The 16,162-nt window shown below is 46.5% G+C and overlaps 1 protein-coding gene across 3 annotated transcripts in view; it reads left to right on the top strand.

Moving 5' to 3' along the window:
- The window catches only part of LOC112258427 (thyroid hormone receptor alpha), a 109,184-nt gene extending 96,736 nt beyond the window's left edge, over window positions 1-12,448 (top strand). For all 3 annotated transcript variants that reach the window (XM_024432789.2, XM_024432790.2, XM_042327271.1), the window contains 3 exons: window positions 6,611-6,757; window positions 7,253-7,511; window positions 7,828-12,448. In XM_024432789.2, coding sequence (XP_024288557.1) covers window positions 6,611-6,757; window positions 7,253-7,511; window positions 7,828-8,078 — 657 coding nt within the window. In that variant the 3' untranslated portion in view covers window positions 8,079-12,448. The remainder of the gene's footprint in view (window positions 1-6,610; window positions 6,758-7,252; window positions 7,512-7,827) is intronic.
- Window positions 12,449-16,162: the final 3,714 nt, after the last annotated feature.

Genomic DNA, 16,162 nt, shown 5'->3' with positions numbered 1-16,162 from the left:
CTCACTCACTCGGTGCATCACCTCACTCACTCACTCACTCGGTGCATCACTCACTCACTCACTCACTCGGTGCATCACCCTTCACTCACTCACTCACTCGGTGCATCACCGCACTCACTCACTCACTCACTCGGTGCATCACCACACTCACTCACTCACTCTGTGCACACACGGTGCATCACCGGTGCACTCACTCACTCGGTGCATCACCGCACTCACTCACTCGGTGCATCACCGCACTCACTCACTCGGTGCATCACCGCACTCACTCACTCGGTGCATCACCGCACTCACTCACTCGGTGCATCACCTCACTCACTCACTCGGTGCATCACTCCGCACTCACTCACTCGGTGCATCACCGCACTCACTCACTCGGTGCATCACCGCACTCACTCACTCGGTGCATCACCGCACTCACTCACTCGGTGCATCACCGCACTCACTCACTCACTCGGTGCATCACCGCACTCACTCACTCACTCGGTGCATCACCGCACTCACTCACTCACTCGGTGCATCACCGCACTCACTCACTCACTCACTCGGTGCATCACTCGCACTCACTCACTCACTCTCGGTGCATCACCGCACTCACTCACTCGGTGCATCTCACTCACTCACTCACTCGGTGCATCACTCACTCACTCACTCACTCTGTGCATCACACTCGCACTCACTCACTCACTCACTCACTCACTCACTCACTCGGTGCACTCACTCACTCACTCACTCACTCGGTGCATCACCGCACTCACTCACTCACTCACTCGGTGCATCACCGCACTCACTCACTCACTCGGTGCATCACCGCACTCACTCACTCACTCACTCGGTGCATCACCGCACTCACTCACTCACTCACTCGGTGCATCACCGCACTCACTCACTCACTCACTCGGTGCATCACCGCACTCACTCACTCACTCACTCGGTGCATCACCGCACTCACTCACTCCGCACTCACTCACTCGGTGCATCACCGCACTCACTCACTCACTCACTCGGTGCATCACCGCACTCACTCACTGTGCACTCACTCACTCTGTGCATCAACACACTCACTCACTCACTCACTCTGTGCATCACCTCACTCACTCACTGTGCATCACCACTCACTCACTCACTCTGTGCATCACCGCACTCACTCACTCACTCACTCGGTGCATCACCGCACTCACTCACTCACTCACTCGGTGCATCACTCACTCACTCACTCACTCGGTGCATCACCACACTCACTCACTCACTCACTCGGTGCATCACCGCACTCACTCACGGTGCATCACTCACTCACTCACTCGGTGCATCACCACACTCACTCACTCACTCTGTGCATCACACTCACTCACTCACTCTGTGCATCACCACTCACTCACTCACTCGGTGCATCACCACTCACTCACTCACTCACTCGGTGCATCACACGCACTCACTCACTCGGTGCATCACCTCACTCACTCACTCACTCGGTGCATCACCTCACTCACTCACTCGGTGCATCACCACTCACTCACTCGGTGCTCACCGCACTCACTCACTCGGTGCATCACCGCACTCACTCACTCTGTGCATCACCACTCACTCACTCTGTGCATCACCGCACTCACTCACTCGGTGCATCACCGCACTCACTCACTCGGTGCACTCACTCACTCACTCACTCGGTGCATCACCGCACTCACTCACTCACTCTGTGCATCACCGCACTCACTCACTCACTCTGTGCATCACCGCACTCACTCACTCTGTGCATCACCGCACTCACTCACTCACTCGGTGCATCACACTCACTCACTCACTCTGTGCATCACCACACTCACTCACTCACTCTGTGCATCACCGCACTCACTCTGCATCACTCACTCACTCACTCGGTGCATCACCGCACTCACTCACTCACTCACTCTGTGCATCACCTCACTCACTCACTCTGTGCATCACCACACTCACTCACTCACTCGGTGCATCACCTCACTCACTCTCTGCATCACCTCACTCACTCACTCGGTGCATCACCACACTCACTCACTCACTCACTCGGTGCATCACCACACTCACTCACTCACTCACTCTGTGCATCACCACACTCACTCACTCACTCTGTGCATCACCATCACTCACTCACTCACTCACTCGGTGCATCACACTCACTCACTCTCATCACTCACTCACTCACTCTGTGCATCACCACACTCACTCACTCACTCACTGTGCATCACCACACTCACTCACTCACTCACTGTGCATCACCACACTCACTCACTCACTCACTCTGTGCATCACTCACACTCACTCACTGTGCATCACCTCACTCACTCACTCGGTGCATCACCACACTCACTCACTCACTCACTCGGTGCATCACCGCACTCACTCACTCACTCACTCACTCACTCACTCACTCGGTGCATCACCCACTCACTCACTCACTCACTCGGTGCATCACACTCACTCACTCACTCGGTGCATCACCGCACTCACTCACTCGGTGCATCACCGCACTCACTCACTCACTCACTCGGTGCATCACCGCACTCACTCACTCGGTGCATCACCGCACGGTCACTCACTCGGTGCATCACCACTCACTCACTCGGTGCATCACCGCACTCACTCACTCGGTGCATCACCGCACTCACTCACTCGGTGCATCACCACCACTCACTCGGTGCATCACGCACTCACTCACTCACTCGGTGCATCACCGCACTCACTCACTCACTCACTCGGTGCATCACCGCACTCACTCACTCACTCGGTCACTCACTCACTCACTCACTCGGTGCACTCACCGCACTCACTCACTCACTCACTCGGTGCATCACCTCACTCACTCACTCACTCGGTGCATCACCGCACTCACTCACTCACTCGGTGCATCACCGCACTCACTCACTCACTCACTCGGTGCACTCACTCGGTGCACTCACTCACTCACTCTGTGCATCACCGCACTCACTCACTCACTCACTCGGTGCATCACCACACTCACTCACTCACTCTGTGCATCACCACACTCACTCACTCGGTGCATCACCACACTCACTCACTCGGTGCATCACCTCACTCACTCACTCGGTGCATCACCACACTCACTCACTCTCACTCACTCGGTGCATCACTCGGTGCATCACCATCACTCACTCACTCGGTGCATCACACTCGCACTCACTCACTCACTCACTCACTCGGTGCATCACCGCACTCACTCACTCACTCGGTGCATCACTCACTCACTCATCTCACTCACTCACTCACCATCACCACACTCACTCACTCTCTCTGTGCATCACCACACTCACTCACTCACTCACTCGGTGCATCACCACACTCACTCACTCTGTGCATCACCACACTCACTCACTCGGTGCATCTCACTCTGTGCATCACCACACTCACTCACTCTGTGCATCACCGCACTCTCACTCACTCGGTGCATCACCGCACTCACTCACTCACTCGGTGCATCACCGCACTCACTCACTCACTCTGTGCATCACACACTCACTCACTCACTCGGTGCATCACCGCACTCACTCACTCACTCACTCTGTGCATCACCACACTCACTCACTCACTCACTCTGTGCATCACCACACACTCACATCACTCACTCTGTGCATCACCACACTCACTCACTCACTCTGTGCATCACCACACTCACTCACTGTGCATCACCACACTCACTCACTCACTGTGCATCACCTCACTCACTCACTCTGTGCATCACCACACTCACTCACTCACTCACTCTGTGCATCACCACACTCACTCACTCTGTGCATCACTCACTCACTCACTCTGTGCATCACCACACTCACTCACTCACTCTGTGCATCACCTCACTCACTCACTCACTCTGTGCATCACCTCACTCACTCACTCACTCTGTGCATCACCACACTCACTCACTCACATCACACACACTCACTCTGTGCATCACCACACTCACTCACTCACCACACTCACTCACTCTGTGCATCACCACACTCACTCACTCACTCACTCTGTGCATCACACTCACTCACTCACTCACTCTGTGCATCACCACACTCACTCACTCACTCACTCTGTGCATCACACACACTCACTCACTCACTCTGTGCATCACCACACTCACTCACTCACTCACTCTGTGCATCACCACACTCACTCACTCTGTCATCACTCACTCACTCTGTGCATCACCACTCACTCACTCACTCACTCTGTGCATCACCTCACTCACTCACTCACTCACTCTGTGCATCACCACACTCACTCACTCACTCACTCTGTGCATCACCACACTCACTCACTCACTCTGTGCATCACCACTCACTCACTCACTCACTCTGTGCATCACCACACTCACTCACTCACTCACTCTGTGCATCACCACACTCACTCACTCACTCACTCTGTGCATCACCTCACTCACTCACTCACTCACTCTGTGCATCACCACACTCACTCACTCACTCTGTGCATCACCACACTCACTCACTCACTCACTCTGTGCATCACCACACTCACTCACTCACCTGTGCATCACTCACTCACTCTGTGCATCACCACACTCACTCACTCACTCTGTGCATCACCTCACTCACTCACTCACTCACTCACTCAGTGCATCACCTCACTCACTCACTCACTCTGTGCATCACCTCACTCACTCACTCACTCGGTGCATCACCTCACTCACTCACTCAGTGCATGACCTTAACCCCTAAGTACATCACCTTAACCACACGGACACACACACACAGACAAAACAGTCTGCACTTGAATACATACAGTACCTGTCAAAAGTTTAGACATACCTTCTCACTTCTCACCTTCTTTATTTTTACTATTTTCTACATTGTAGAATATTAGTGAAGACATCAAACTATGAAATAACACATGGAATCATGCAGTCACAAAAAGTGTTAAACAAATCAAAATAGATTTGAGATTCTTCAAAGTAGCCGCCTTTTGCCTTGGTGACAGTTTTGCACACTCTTGGCTTTTATTGAGGCAGTCAGTTGTTGTGACAAGGTAGGGGTGGTATACAGAAGATAGCCCTATTTGGTAAAAGACCATGTCCATATTATGGCAAGAACAGCTCAAATAAGCAAATAGAAACAACCGTCCATCATTACTTGAAGACATGAAGGTCAGTCAATGCGGGAAATTTCTAGAACTTTGAAAGTTTCTTCAAGTGGAGTCACAAAAACCATCAGGCACTATGATGAAACTACCTCTCATGAGGACCGCCACAGGAAAGGAAGACCCAGAGTTACCTCTGCTACAGAGGATAAGTTCATTAGAGTTACCAGCCTCTGAAATTACAGCCCAAATAAATGCTTCAGTGTTCAAGTACCAGACACATCTCAACATCAACTGTTCAGAGGAGAATGCGTGAATCAGGCCTTCATGGTCAAATTTCTGCGATGAAATCACTACTAAAGGAAACCAATAGGAAAATGACTGGCTTGGGCCAAGAAACACGAGCAATGGATATTTGACAGCAATGGATATCTGTCATTTGGTCTGGAGTCCAAATCTGAATCATGGAGATGGTGTGGGAGTGCTTTGCTGTTGACACTGATTTATTTAGAATTCAAGGCACACTTAACCAGCATGGCTACCACATCATTCTGCAGTGATACGCCATCCCATCTGGTTTGGGCCTTAGAGGGACTATCATTTGTTTTTCAACAGGACAATGACCCAACTTACCTCCAGGCTGTGTAAGGGCTATTTGAGCAAGAAAGAGAGTGATGGAGTGCTGCATCAGATGACCTGGCATCCACAATCAATCGACCTCAACCCAATTGAGATGGTTTGGGATGAGTTGGAACGCAGAGTGAAAAGCAGCCAACAAGTGCTCAGCATATGTGGGAACTCCTTCAAGACTGTTGGAAAAGCATTCCAGGTGAACCTGTTTGAGAGAATGCCAAGAGTGTGCAAAGCTGTCATCAAGGCAAAGGGTGGCTACTTTGAAGAATGTAAAAATCTAAATATATTTTGATTTGTTAAACACTTTTTTTGGTTACAACATGATTCCATGTGTTATTTCATAGTTTTGATGACTTCACAATTATTCTACAATGTAGAAAATAGTAAAAATAATGAAAACCCCTGAATGAGTAGGTGTTCAAACTTTTGACTTGTACTGTATATTTGAAAATACAGGTAGTGGAATATTGGAAGGTATTTGGAAATACACTTGGAAAGTATTGACATGTATTTGAAAGTACTCGTATACATTTATTTTCTAGTACAAATAATGAAATACTCCATGCATTTGAACCCAGGTCTGTTTGGTCCTAGGTTTTTCTGAAAAAAATGTATTTGGAAACAAGTATTTAAAAATTATTTAATGATTTCCTATAAATAGCTTACTAATTAAAAATAGTTTCATACTTCAAATAGAAGTAGTTTATTTCTGCCACATTATTTGAAAATGCTCAAATGCACAGAAAATAAGTATATAAATACAAAATACTTAAATGCACATACATTTGAACCCAGGTCTGGTGAACAACCGAAATGAAATATCAAACCAGATGTGGATGTTGGTTGATCTGACTGTTTGCCCGGTGGGACTATTCATTAGACACCATCTTTGTTTCCCCAGCCTGAGGACATAGGTCAGTCCCCCGGGGTTCCCACCCCAGACGGAGACAAGGTAGACCTGGAGGCCTTCAGCGAGTTCACCAAGATCATCACCCCTGCCATCACACGCGTCGTCGACTTTGCCAAAAAACTGCCCATGTTCTCAGAGGTGGGTTTAAAGGACTGTGCATGTAAGTTCCTGTGTGTCTCTGTCCTGTGTCCTCATTTGTCCCTGTGAGTCTCTAATGGGGCTCATCAACACACACTTGACTGTGATTACCTCCTCTTTCTCCTCCTTCAGCAGAACTTATTGTCATGGTGTCTGTCTGTTCATTCCTGCGTGCGTGCTTGTTATACTGTATATTCACCACTGCCTCCTGCATATGACTCAGTCTGCTATAAAATGAGGACATAATGCTGCTGTTTCACACTCACTCACTTTCTCTCACACACGCGTGCGCATGCACACGGTACTCAGACTAGGATGCACAGAACTCACCTTCATCCACGGTCCCCGACAGACAGTCCTGAAAGATTGTGATTTACCAGTTATGTAATCTGTAGCTGGACTATCATTACAAAAAAACATCACTGCCATGGGATGACATCATTGTGTTTATTTGGTGTACACTCTAACAGTCTCCCTCTCCTATCCTCCCTCCAGCTGCCTTGTGAGGACCAGATCATCCTATTGAAAGGCTGCTGTATGGAGATCATGTCGCTGCGTGCCGCCGTGCGCTATGACCCAGAGAGCGAGACGCTTACCCTGAGCGGCGAGATGGCGGTGAAGAGGGAGCAGCTGAAGAATGGCGGGCTGGGCGTGGTGTCGGACGCCATCTTTGATTTGGGCAAGAGTCTGGCACAGTTTAACCTGGACGACTCCGAGGTGGCCCTGCTGCAGGCTGTGCTCCTCATGAGCTCAGGTGAGGGGCCAGGAGGCTGTGGAAAGGTTATAACAACTCTATGAGCAGACATAATATCTTAATGAACAGACACAGCTGCTCTATGAACAAACAAAACAGTCAATCAATGGAAGGACATCAGGATCATAACCACTTTAAGAACAGACATAACCACTTTATGAACAGACAGAACATCTTTATGAACAAAGAACAGCTGTATGAACACACTGAAGGTCTCCCTATGTTGGTAACATTTTATGAACAAGCTTCAATATCTACCATTTCTCTAGTATTATTATTGGTCTTTAAAAGGTATGTATTTGTGCGTTCCTCTCAGATCGCTCGGGCCTGACGTCGGTAGATAAGATCGAGAAGTGCCAGGAGACGTACCTGCTTGCCTTCGAGCACTACATCAACCACCGCAAGCACAACATTCCCCACTTCTGGCCCAAGTTGCTGATGAAGGTGACGGACCTGAGGATGATCGGGGCGTGCCACGCCAGCCGCTTCCTCCACATGAAGGTGGAGTGTCCCAACGAACTCTTCCCTCCGCTCTTCCTGGAGGTCTTCGAGGACCAGGAAGTATGAACTGACTTCTGACCTGGAAGAGATGGAAGAGAGAGGGGGGAATTATTAGGGGAAAAGAAAAGGGGTAAAGAAATTGGCCGCTTTCTTTGTTTTGTGAAACACAATATCACCAGCAACACAGATAGTCACTAAGAAAAAAGTCTCAGAAAACCAAAGGCTTTCTTTTGCGTAGCATTTTTGATGATTCGTTTCTGGCCGCACTTGGGGCTCTTGTGGCTGCTGGGCCCCACTTTGAGTTGGGGTGTGGGGCCCCCCTCTAAAGTGTGGTTCTCTGACTGCGCTGTGCGTCTATCTAACAGAGAGGCTAGCAGCCCTGAGCGGTGTTCTGCTCCTGTGTTGTTATACACCAGGTGCACATGTATGCAAACCCAAACCCCCGAGGTCTGGTTGGGGTAGCGGTACTGGTGGGGAGCTCTGTGTTAGTGGAAGGCAATCGCTCTGAGAGGCAGACAAACATATACATGCGTACATTCACAGACAATCACTTTACAAAATCAAACCACACACATAAAGCCACTGATGTACATCTACATTCACCTAACACAAACACACACACATATTCATACATGGGACTGACGTAGCTTTTCCGAGCCGCCCGTCACTCGAGCAGGCCAGATAGCTGCTGTTTTTTGTCCCACAATCGAGCTTCCATCAGAGCCTCCACCCTTCAACCTGCTCCCCTCTTCGGCCTCCTCACCGTCCTCCACTGGGACAGTCACCAAGTGTTCCCCCACACTTCTCCCTTTTGAACTCTTCACCTTCCACCCCCTGATGTGCAGCCCAAACTCCTCCTAGCCAAGGCGTGTACTTGTGAACCTACCTCCCTGTACCTTACATACCTCCCTTACTCAGTGACACATAAACCTCCCTTTATGACAATGGATACAAACGATATCCAATTTGTTGTGCAAAGGTGCAAGTGTACCGTCATGTATATACACAACCCTTTACCCTCATACATAAAAGTACTGTATACCTATCTTACTGCATGTATACAGTACACCGGTCTACCTGCATGCACATATACCTCTGTACCTGCATTATATACCCACTGGTTTACCTCCATGTACTTCTCATCCTATACATACCTGTCTACCTGAATACAGCCATACCTCTTTAACCATATATATATATACATACAGTAAACATAACTTTCTGCCTGTGTATATGGGTACCTCTCATCTATACATACCTCTCTCTGTGTGTACACACACAAAACAATAGTTTGCTGTTCTTTTACCTCGTATGACAGTTGAGGTGAGTTGATCCTCACTTAGGTTGTGTCATTCTACCTGTCCCAAACCCTCCACCTGTCCCAAACCTCCACTACATCTCCTGTTTGGACTGCACTGCACTTCCTGGTTGCAGACCTGTGTGTGTCTCCTATGTTGCCCTGCCCATCACACAGGACTCCCGCCCCCTCTGATGTGGGATTGGTTGAGGGACGGGGAGAGGTGTCACTTACCTCGCCGGTGGTTACACCACAGGCCCCACCTCCAAACTGACAGATTCTACCTCGACTCTCATGTCAGTGTAGATGCCCCTCTGAGTGCAAAACACATATACTTCCACAGTTGCCAATATGGACCTGTTTGGTCCCCCTTACTACCCTGTTCAGTAAGACCCCATGAAATGGGAGAGGCTGCAGATCAACATGCATAGCAGTCTTTATCTTTTACACTTTTCTTTTTGAAGTATTTTTACCACACAAGACCAAGTCTCATAATGGATTCCCCCATCTATCTATGTTCAAGACAAACAACAAACCCACTGGCGGGAATAAAGATTCTGTGTCTGACAAACTCAAAGGAAACTTTCTTTCTTAGGAAAAGACAGACCGTACACCTTGGAAGCCAACTGAGCTCGATGGATGGGCCAAAGCATTGTTATTGTAGACGTTGTTATTGTGGTAAACAAACATACTCTAATCTCTAACTCAATTCAGTAGTATTCACCTGTGGATGGATACCCTGGTTCTCAATGTGGCAGGTCCAGAGACGAGACAAGAATGAGAGGCCCAGCCAATGCAACCTGCCACATAATGTACTTTTTACAGCACCGTTCACAGTAGCAACCCTCTTTCTCCTAAAGTATGGAAAAAGGATTGCCCCAGAGAGCCACAAAGCCTTTGAGATGATTCTCTGACTGTCCTCTCCACACATCCAATCCTACACCCAGCCAGCTCTGCGCTTTCTCTACATGTCCCAATCCTCTCCTTCAAAGCCATTGACAGTTGTTTGTTTTGCACTAAAGGGATGTCTCCCCCTGTATTTTCCCTATATATGCGCCGTGTTGCGATACAATCCAGATCACCACCGCTCCTAATACAATACCTCCCCTCTCCTGCAGTCTTACCCTAATCCCTAGCTTCAGCCCGGTGCCTAACATTCTGTCACAACACACACACACTCTCTCAGTATTACCACAAGGGGATTTAAAGGAACCTAGAAGCTCTTAACTGTATGGAAAATAGGATGTCATACAAACACGTGCACGGCGATTGAAAAAGAGATGCCGATCTCAATGTGACGTTCCTACTTAAATAAAGGATGCATAAAAATAAAAACGATATGCAGCATAATGATAATCAACTCTTTGTCACTGTGAACGAGCCAGGCTTTGACCAGACGGTTGGTTTGGATAAGGTATAGAAGAGGGTTGGCTTTTTAGCTGTGACCGACATGGAAATGTTCCCCAGAGGGGTCGTGATTAACAACATGTCGAAGAAGGGAGCTTTCCCACACAGCCAGTGGTCCCTAGACTACTGACAATCTCACACAGAATCAGACTCACCAGCATCGAAGAGCGCACTGCCTTCAGACACCATCAATCGCACCAGCACAGCAGATAGATCCTCAGGCTCTCGCTAGCCATCCTCGTGTCAGGACAGTGTGGATACAATCAACCGACAAATGTTAGCTTAGGTATGTCCTTCCACGCTACCCCCACACCTCCCATTCTCCACACTGTTCCTATTGCACCACCTTAACTAACCACACTACTAAACCAGGGATATCATGTACATTCTGGAACTCAACACATCTCTACCCTGACACCCATTCACCTCTTTAAATGGAGAATCTCCATCGAACATGCTTCTTAGTCCAGGACTAGACTTAATCTGGGTCCAGGAAACTAGCCCCAATCTCCCCCTCCCCGTTATGCCAATCTCATGCTTTGCCCTCACTCGCTTTAACCTCCCCATAACCCCTTCCTCCCCACAACATGGTTGTCTCGCTCCCCTCTGAACATCCAATCGAACCCCAACCAAAAGTAGCACTTTGAGAACTTGGAGAGGAACGGAAAGCCCAGGTACATGGATGATATGTCGTTGTGAGGATTGTAAAAAAAAAAAAAAGACTAAATGAAATGGAGAAGTCCCAGACTGAAAATGTTGTGCACTAATAAGTGTTGTTCTGCATATTTGTGATGTCATACTTCTGGGTTGAAATGCTGTTTGTCTGACAGATTGGTCTCCAATAAAGATTTTTTTTTGTTTAGAAAGAGACTCAGGACTGAAAGCCCAGAAACGGAGTGAAAGAAAAGACAACTTGGATAATTAAATTTTTTTTTTTTTTTTAATAATTATTGTTTGTTGTTTAGCATTTGATTTAATTTAAGTTAATGTCTGTGTTGTTGGCGCTTGACTGATATGATGCTTTACTGTGTAAAACAAACAGCTGTAGACACTTTCTGAACGTCTGTGCAGTGTCGGGCTGCGTCCCAAATGACCCCCTATTTCTGATGCAGACTAGGTATTCGTGAAACTTCACTTTGATCTCAGCTGGTTTGTACTGTTTGCTCCAGGTGGAAGACACCCCTAAAACACTGATCTGTGTTCTGCTTATACTCAACCCATTAGATCAAGGTTAAGATTGGGTAAAAGTAAAAAAGGACCTTTAATTGAGAGCTTGGGGGAAACGTTACCCATGAATTTGCCCGTCTGTCTGTCTTAATGTAAACAGGAATATTATGTTTTTTTAAGAAAAAAAAATCTAAAAATTACAAAACAGAAACCATTTTTTTTGTTGATTTAAACAACTGTTCATACCTCAGACAATGAAGTTGGAAACTGAATGAAAATGAGTTGTGGTTCACATGCATGGATAGCCAGCCGCCGCATCGTACGCTCACATCGTTTGTGTGAAGCTTCTTGACAGGAACAGTGTCGTTTTATATACAGTCTTAAATTCAAGCGGTATTTTAGGCTTTCGACAATCGCTCTGACATCATGCAGTTTCTCACAACCACTTAATCCAATAGGCTCAGATAGACTCACAGGATCAGGAGATGTTTAGGTGAGGTTCCCTCTACATAGTGTGTATTGGGATGTTATGTCCTGGCTCAGTATTAAATGTAGCTCAACAAGATCTGTGTCTATAACTCTTGTTTATGTCCCTCATAACTGCCTAACCAAGCCTGGTCCCAGATCAGGCTGTCTTGTAAACTCCTATGGTCATTATCACAGTTGGCAAGATGGAACAAACCGGTCTGGAGGCAGGCTATGTCAGTACCCCTGTAACGCTGGACAAATCATATAGACATTGCTGCTCTGCAGAATGCGATAGTGGCTCTTGCGCTCAGACACTCACCAATCAATTGTTTTTGGTTTCATAGGTTATGACAACAACAAAAAACATAGAGAGATGGTGGCATCCCAGAGCTCTTTATTTGTCTTGTTAAAAAGTAAGTTACTTACGTCAAAAGTTGTTAATGTCTAGTTTCTTACTTGGGTACGTTTCCCTTCCTCAACCTGCTCTTGAGCCAATTATTTTTCTGAAATTGGCCATTTAACTATGTGCTTGCTCTTCTCTCAGCTTACCTTCATGAACACTGATCTGAAAGGACCAGATAAGTGAAAGCAGTCTGGTAACTCATCCATTTCCTGTCCATTTCCAGTGGTAACCATTAGTCATGTAGGGTATATAGAATGGGAGGTTGTGGGTTAGCTGGGAGCGAACACTGTATAGGCAGAGGGAGTAGTCCATGAACTACTCCTGTGTTTCTCAATCCTGGTCTTTGGGTTGGCAAGGCAAGGGTATTGCCCCTATTATTGCTGACAAGTGAATGACCCTCTTGAGTTTTTTCAGTTGAACAGTTATCTGCTCTTCCCACCAGTTGAATGGTGTACTGTAGAGCATGTCTGATTTGGAGATGGGATGGGGAGGTTTCTATACTCAACTCAAGGACCAGGATTGGGGAAACCATTTTTATGCAGCATATTGGTTCTGATTAAAAATGAAAAACATCTGCAATTTCCAATGAGACAAACTGTGTAGATGTGTAAACAAATTCACTCAGGTCTGACTCGATGTTATGTAGAGGGGTGAACGGAGGCTACAGAATTTTGTGTTTGTGGGATGTGGTTGTGACCACTTGTTACATTGCTCCTAGACATAAATGTGATTTCACTGACTTTTTATACAACCCCCCCAGCACATTGTATTCAAACATGCCATATGTCGCGCCAAAAGGTGACAAATAGTCTAAGTATTAGCGATGATGCCTGAAATTCCCCAGGTAGATCCAAAATGGAAGTCCATTCTGAATGTCACTTTGGATACCGTAGAAGGCATGACTGAAATATGGTGACAGGGGCATTTGGAAGGTCCCATCAGCAAAGGTATCACGTATAGACACACCAGGCGATCTAAAGTATAGGCCAATTTATTTTGAGAATTTATCCTAGTAAAAGACAAGTAAAATAAGACAATTTGGAGCCTGCACACAAACCCGTGCACACTTTCACATGCAGTCATTGTGGAGTGGAAAGCAGCAGGAGGAGGTTGAACTCAGGTATATAAGAAAACAATGACCTTTTCACTTTAATAAATGATTATTTAGACTCAAACCATTGTTCCTTCACGCGTCTTTGACTGTCTGTGTTTGTGCCTTGTCTTGGGCAGATGAGAGGTAAGTGGGTGTGGCTGTGACAGTGTTGAATGCGGATCAATCTAGTGTCGCGATTGGCTCAAGCTGGGGTAAACACAACTTTTATACTCGTTTGTCATATTGACGCAGTAAACTCTGTCTCAATGCAGTATCAGATCTCCAAACCCTGGTCCATAAATGTCCAATTTTAATGGTTAAATATGCATTCAATCTGAATGTTTAAGTTAAGAATTGGTCTGGCTGTGCTAATTGAATAGCCTGCGTACATAAATCATAGTCTTGTGATTTCAGTCTACTGACAGGGTGACGAAAAAGAGGAAACCCGCACACTGCTCTTCCTGGTATCACTGCTCTTTATTAAGCTTTACTTATCGGCCTCGAGGCCTTTGTCACCTCTGACGATGGTCGATACGTAAAGCTTAATAATAAATAAAGAGCAGTGTGCGGGCTATTTTTTTTTCCCCCTCTCTCATCTTATTCAATTGTTACCATGCACCTCCAAAAAAGATAGCTCAGATATGCGAGTGCCTTTTTGAATTTGGAATCTACTGACCGGGAACAAAGGATTTTGTTTTCACCTAAGTGATCATGAAAGGCCGGGGGTTTGGGATCAGGAAATCTGCTTCATTTGACATGCTATTAGTGTAATTTATTTAGGCAGTGTGGAGTCCCATTTTGAGAACAAGGTGTCTTTTCCAAGGCAGCCTTGCATGACAAGCAATTACACAATCAAGGCAGCATAGGAAATACACAAAATACAAAGAATCAAAATATATATATTTTCAGAGGCACAAACTCCCCAATGATGAAGTTAGTGAAGCCTGGGCTTCTGGGAATAGCTTCCACTCACGGTTAATGGCAGATGCGCTCCGCTGGTCTCTCAATATTGGTAGCCTATTGTTTTTGGTAGCCTAACTACAGACCGATTTTAGAGTCTCTTCTCTTTTCAGCCATAACCATTTAATTTCAAAACTGTTCTGAAATATAAGGCCAATGTGGCGCTGCGGCTGTCAGGAAACAGCAGCTAAAAATCAGCGGTTTGATATTAAGCACACTCCTACGCTTGTGATTAAAGCAATTCACAGCTATTTAAAAAAAATATATAAGATATTGATCCTCTGTGGCTACATTATCCTCTCTGGTGTAGTATTTTGAATAATTGTATTTATTTTGGCCTATGTACAAACAGGACTATTTGTTTCATTTTGGTTAGTTGAATAATTATTTGATTTTGGAAATGTACCAGTTGATGCTGCAGCACGTTCAGCATTCCTACGTCCCACGGCTATGGTCATGTTCCTAACGAAGGCACAAAACGGGAGATGCTGTTTCAAAAAACGAGAGAACCTAATAGAATGCCTTTTCTAATTAGAGTTCTCATTTTGGTTTTCCCTTCGAAAAAGGTTTTGATAGTGAATGTGACCGTAGGTTGTCGGGTTATAGATTCAGTACCCCTCAGTTTGTTTAATTAAAGCTTATTTTCAAGCTTTATTCCAAGAGTTTTAGAAATGACAATGTGAGGCAGAGAAGGGAGGAAGTTGGAAGGGACGACTCGGGGGTTGAACCCAGGTCTCCGGCGTGCGTTGAGTGTTACTGCTACACCATATCTCCCACTTAACTGGGCTTCGATACGTGCAAGATGTCCGACAAAATCATAACGTTTGGACAGATAATCTCTTCATATGGTGTTATTGCTTGAGACGAGCATCTATTATAACTATACATGTTGATGCGCAGTAGTGGTTTTTCATCTTTTTCTCTTCCCCCTTTGAACCTGAGTAAGTACAGCCCTATGAACTCGGTGGGAGTTTGCTTTAGATTTGTTGTGGAGGAGATGACGTCATAAAGGCAGTCTTCCTCTCCACCAATCACCAGCCTGTCTTTCCCACCTCGCTCCCTGCCCTTGTTCACTGTGCAAACAGAGCTGCTCTCTCGGCTCCTCACCACGTCAGACAGATTGCAAACATCTGAGTTCACAGAGTAACGCAAACACACACACACACACACACACACACACACACACAGGCTGACAGACTCACTCAGACATCCATTACAGATTTTTCTGCTCAGGGGAGGAGAGTGCTTGCAGCGCCACAAAGGCACAAAAATAGCGTGCACACACACTTTCACTCTCACATACATCATACATCAAATTGCATTACATTAAAAAAGGACACTACTTAGTGCTCAAA

Source organism: Oncorhynchus tshawytscha, linkage group LG09 (genome assembly GCF_018296145.1).
Source record: "Oncorhynchus tshawytscha isolate Ot180627B linkage group LG09, Otsh_v2.0, whole genome shotgun sequence".
NCBI lineage: Eukaryota > Metazoa > Chordata > Actinopteri > Salmoniformes > Salmonidae > Oncorhynchus > Oncorhynchus tshawytscha.
This window is presented reverse-complemented; position numbering and strand designations above follow the sequence as displayed.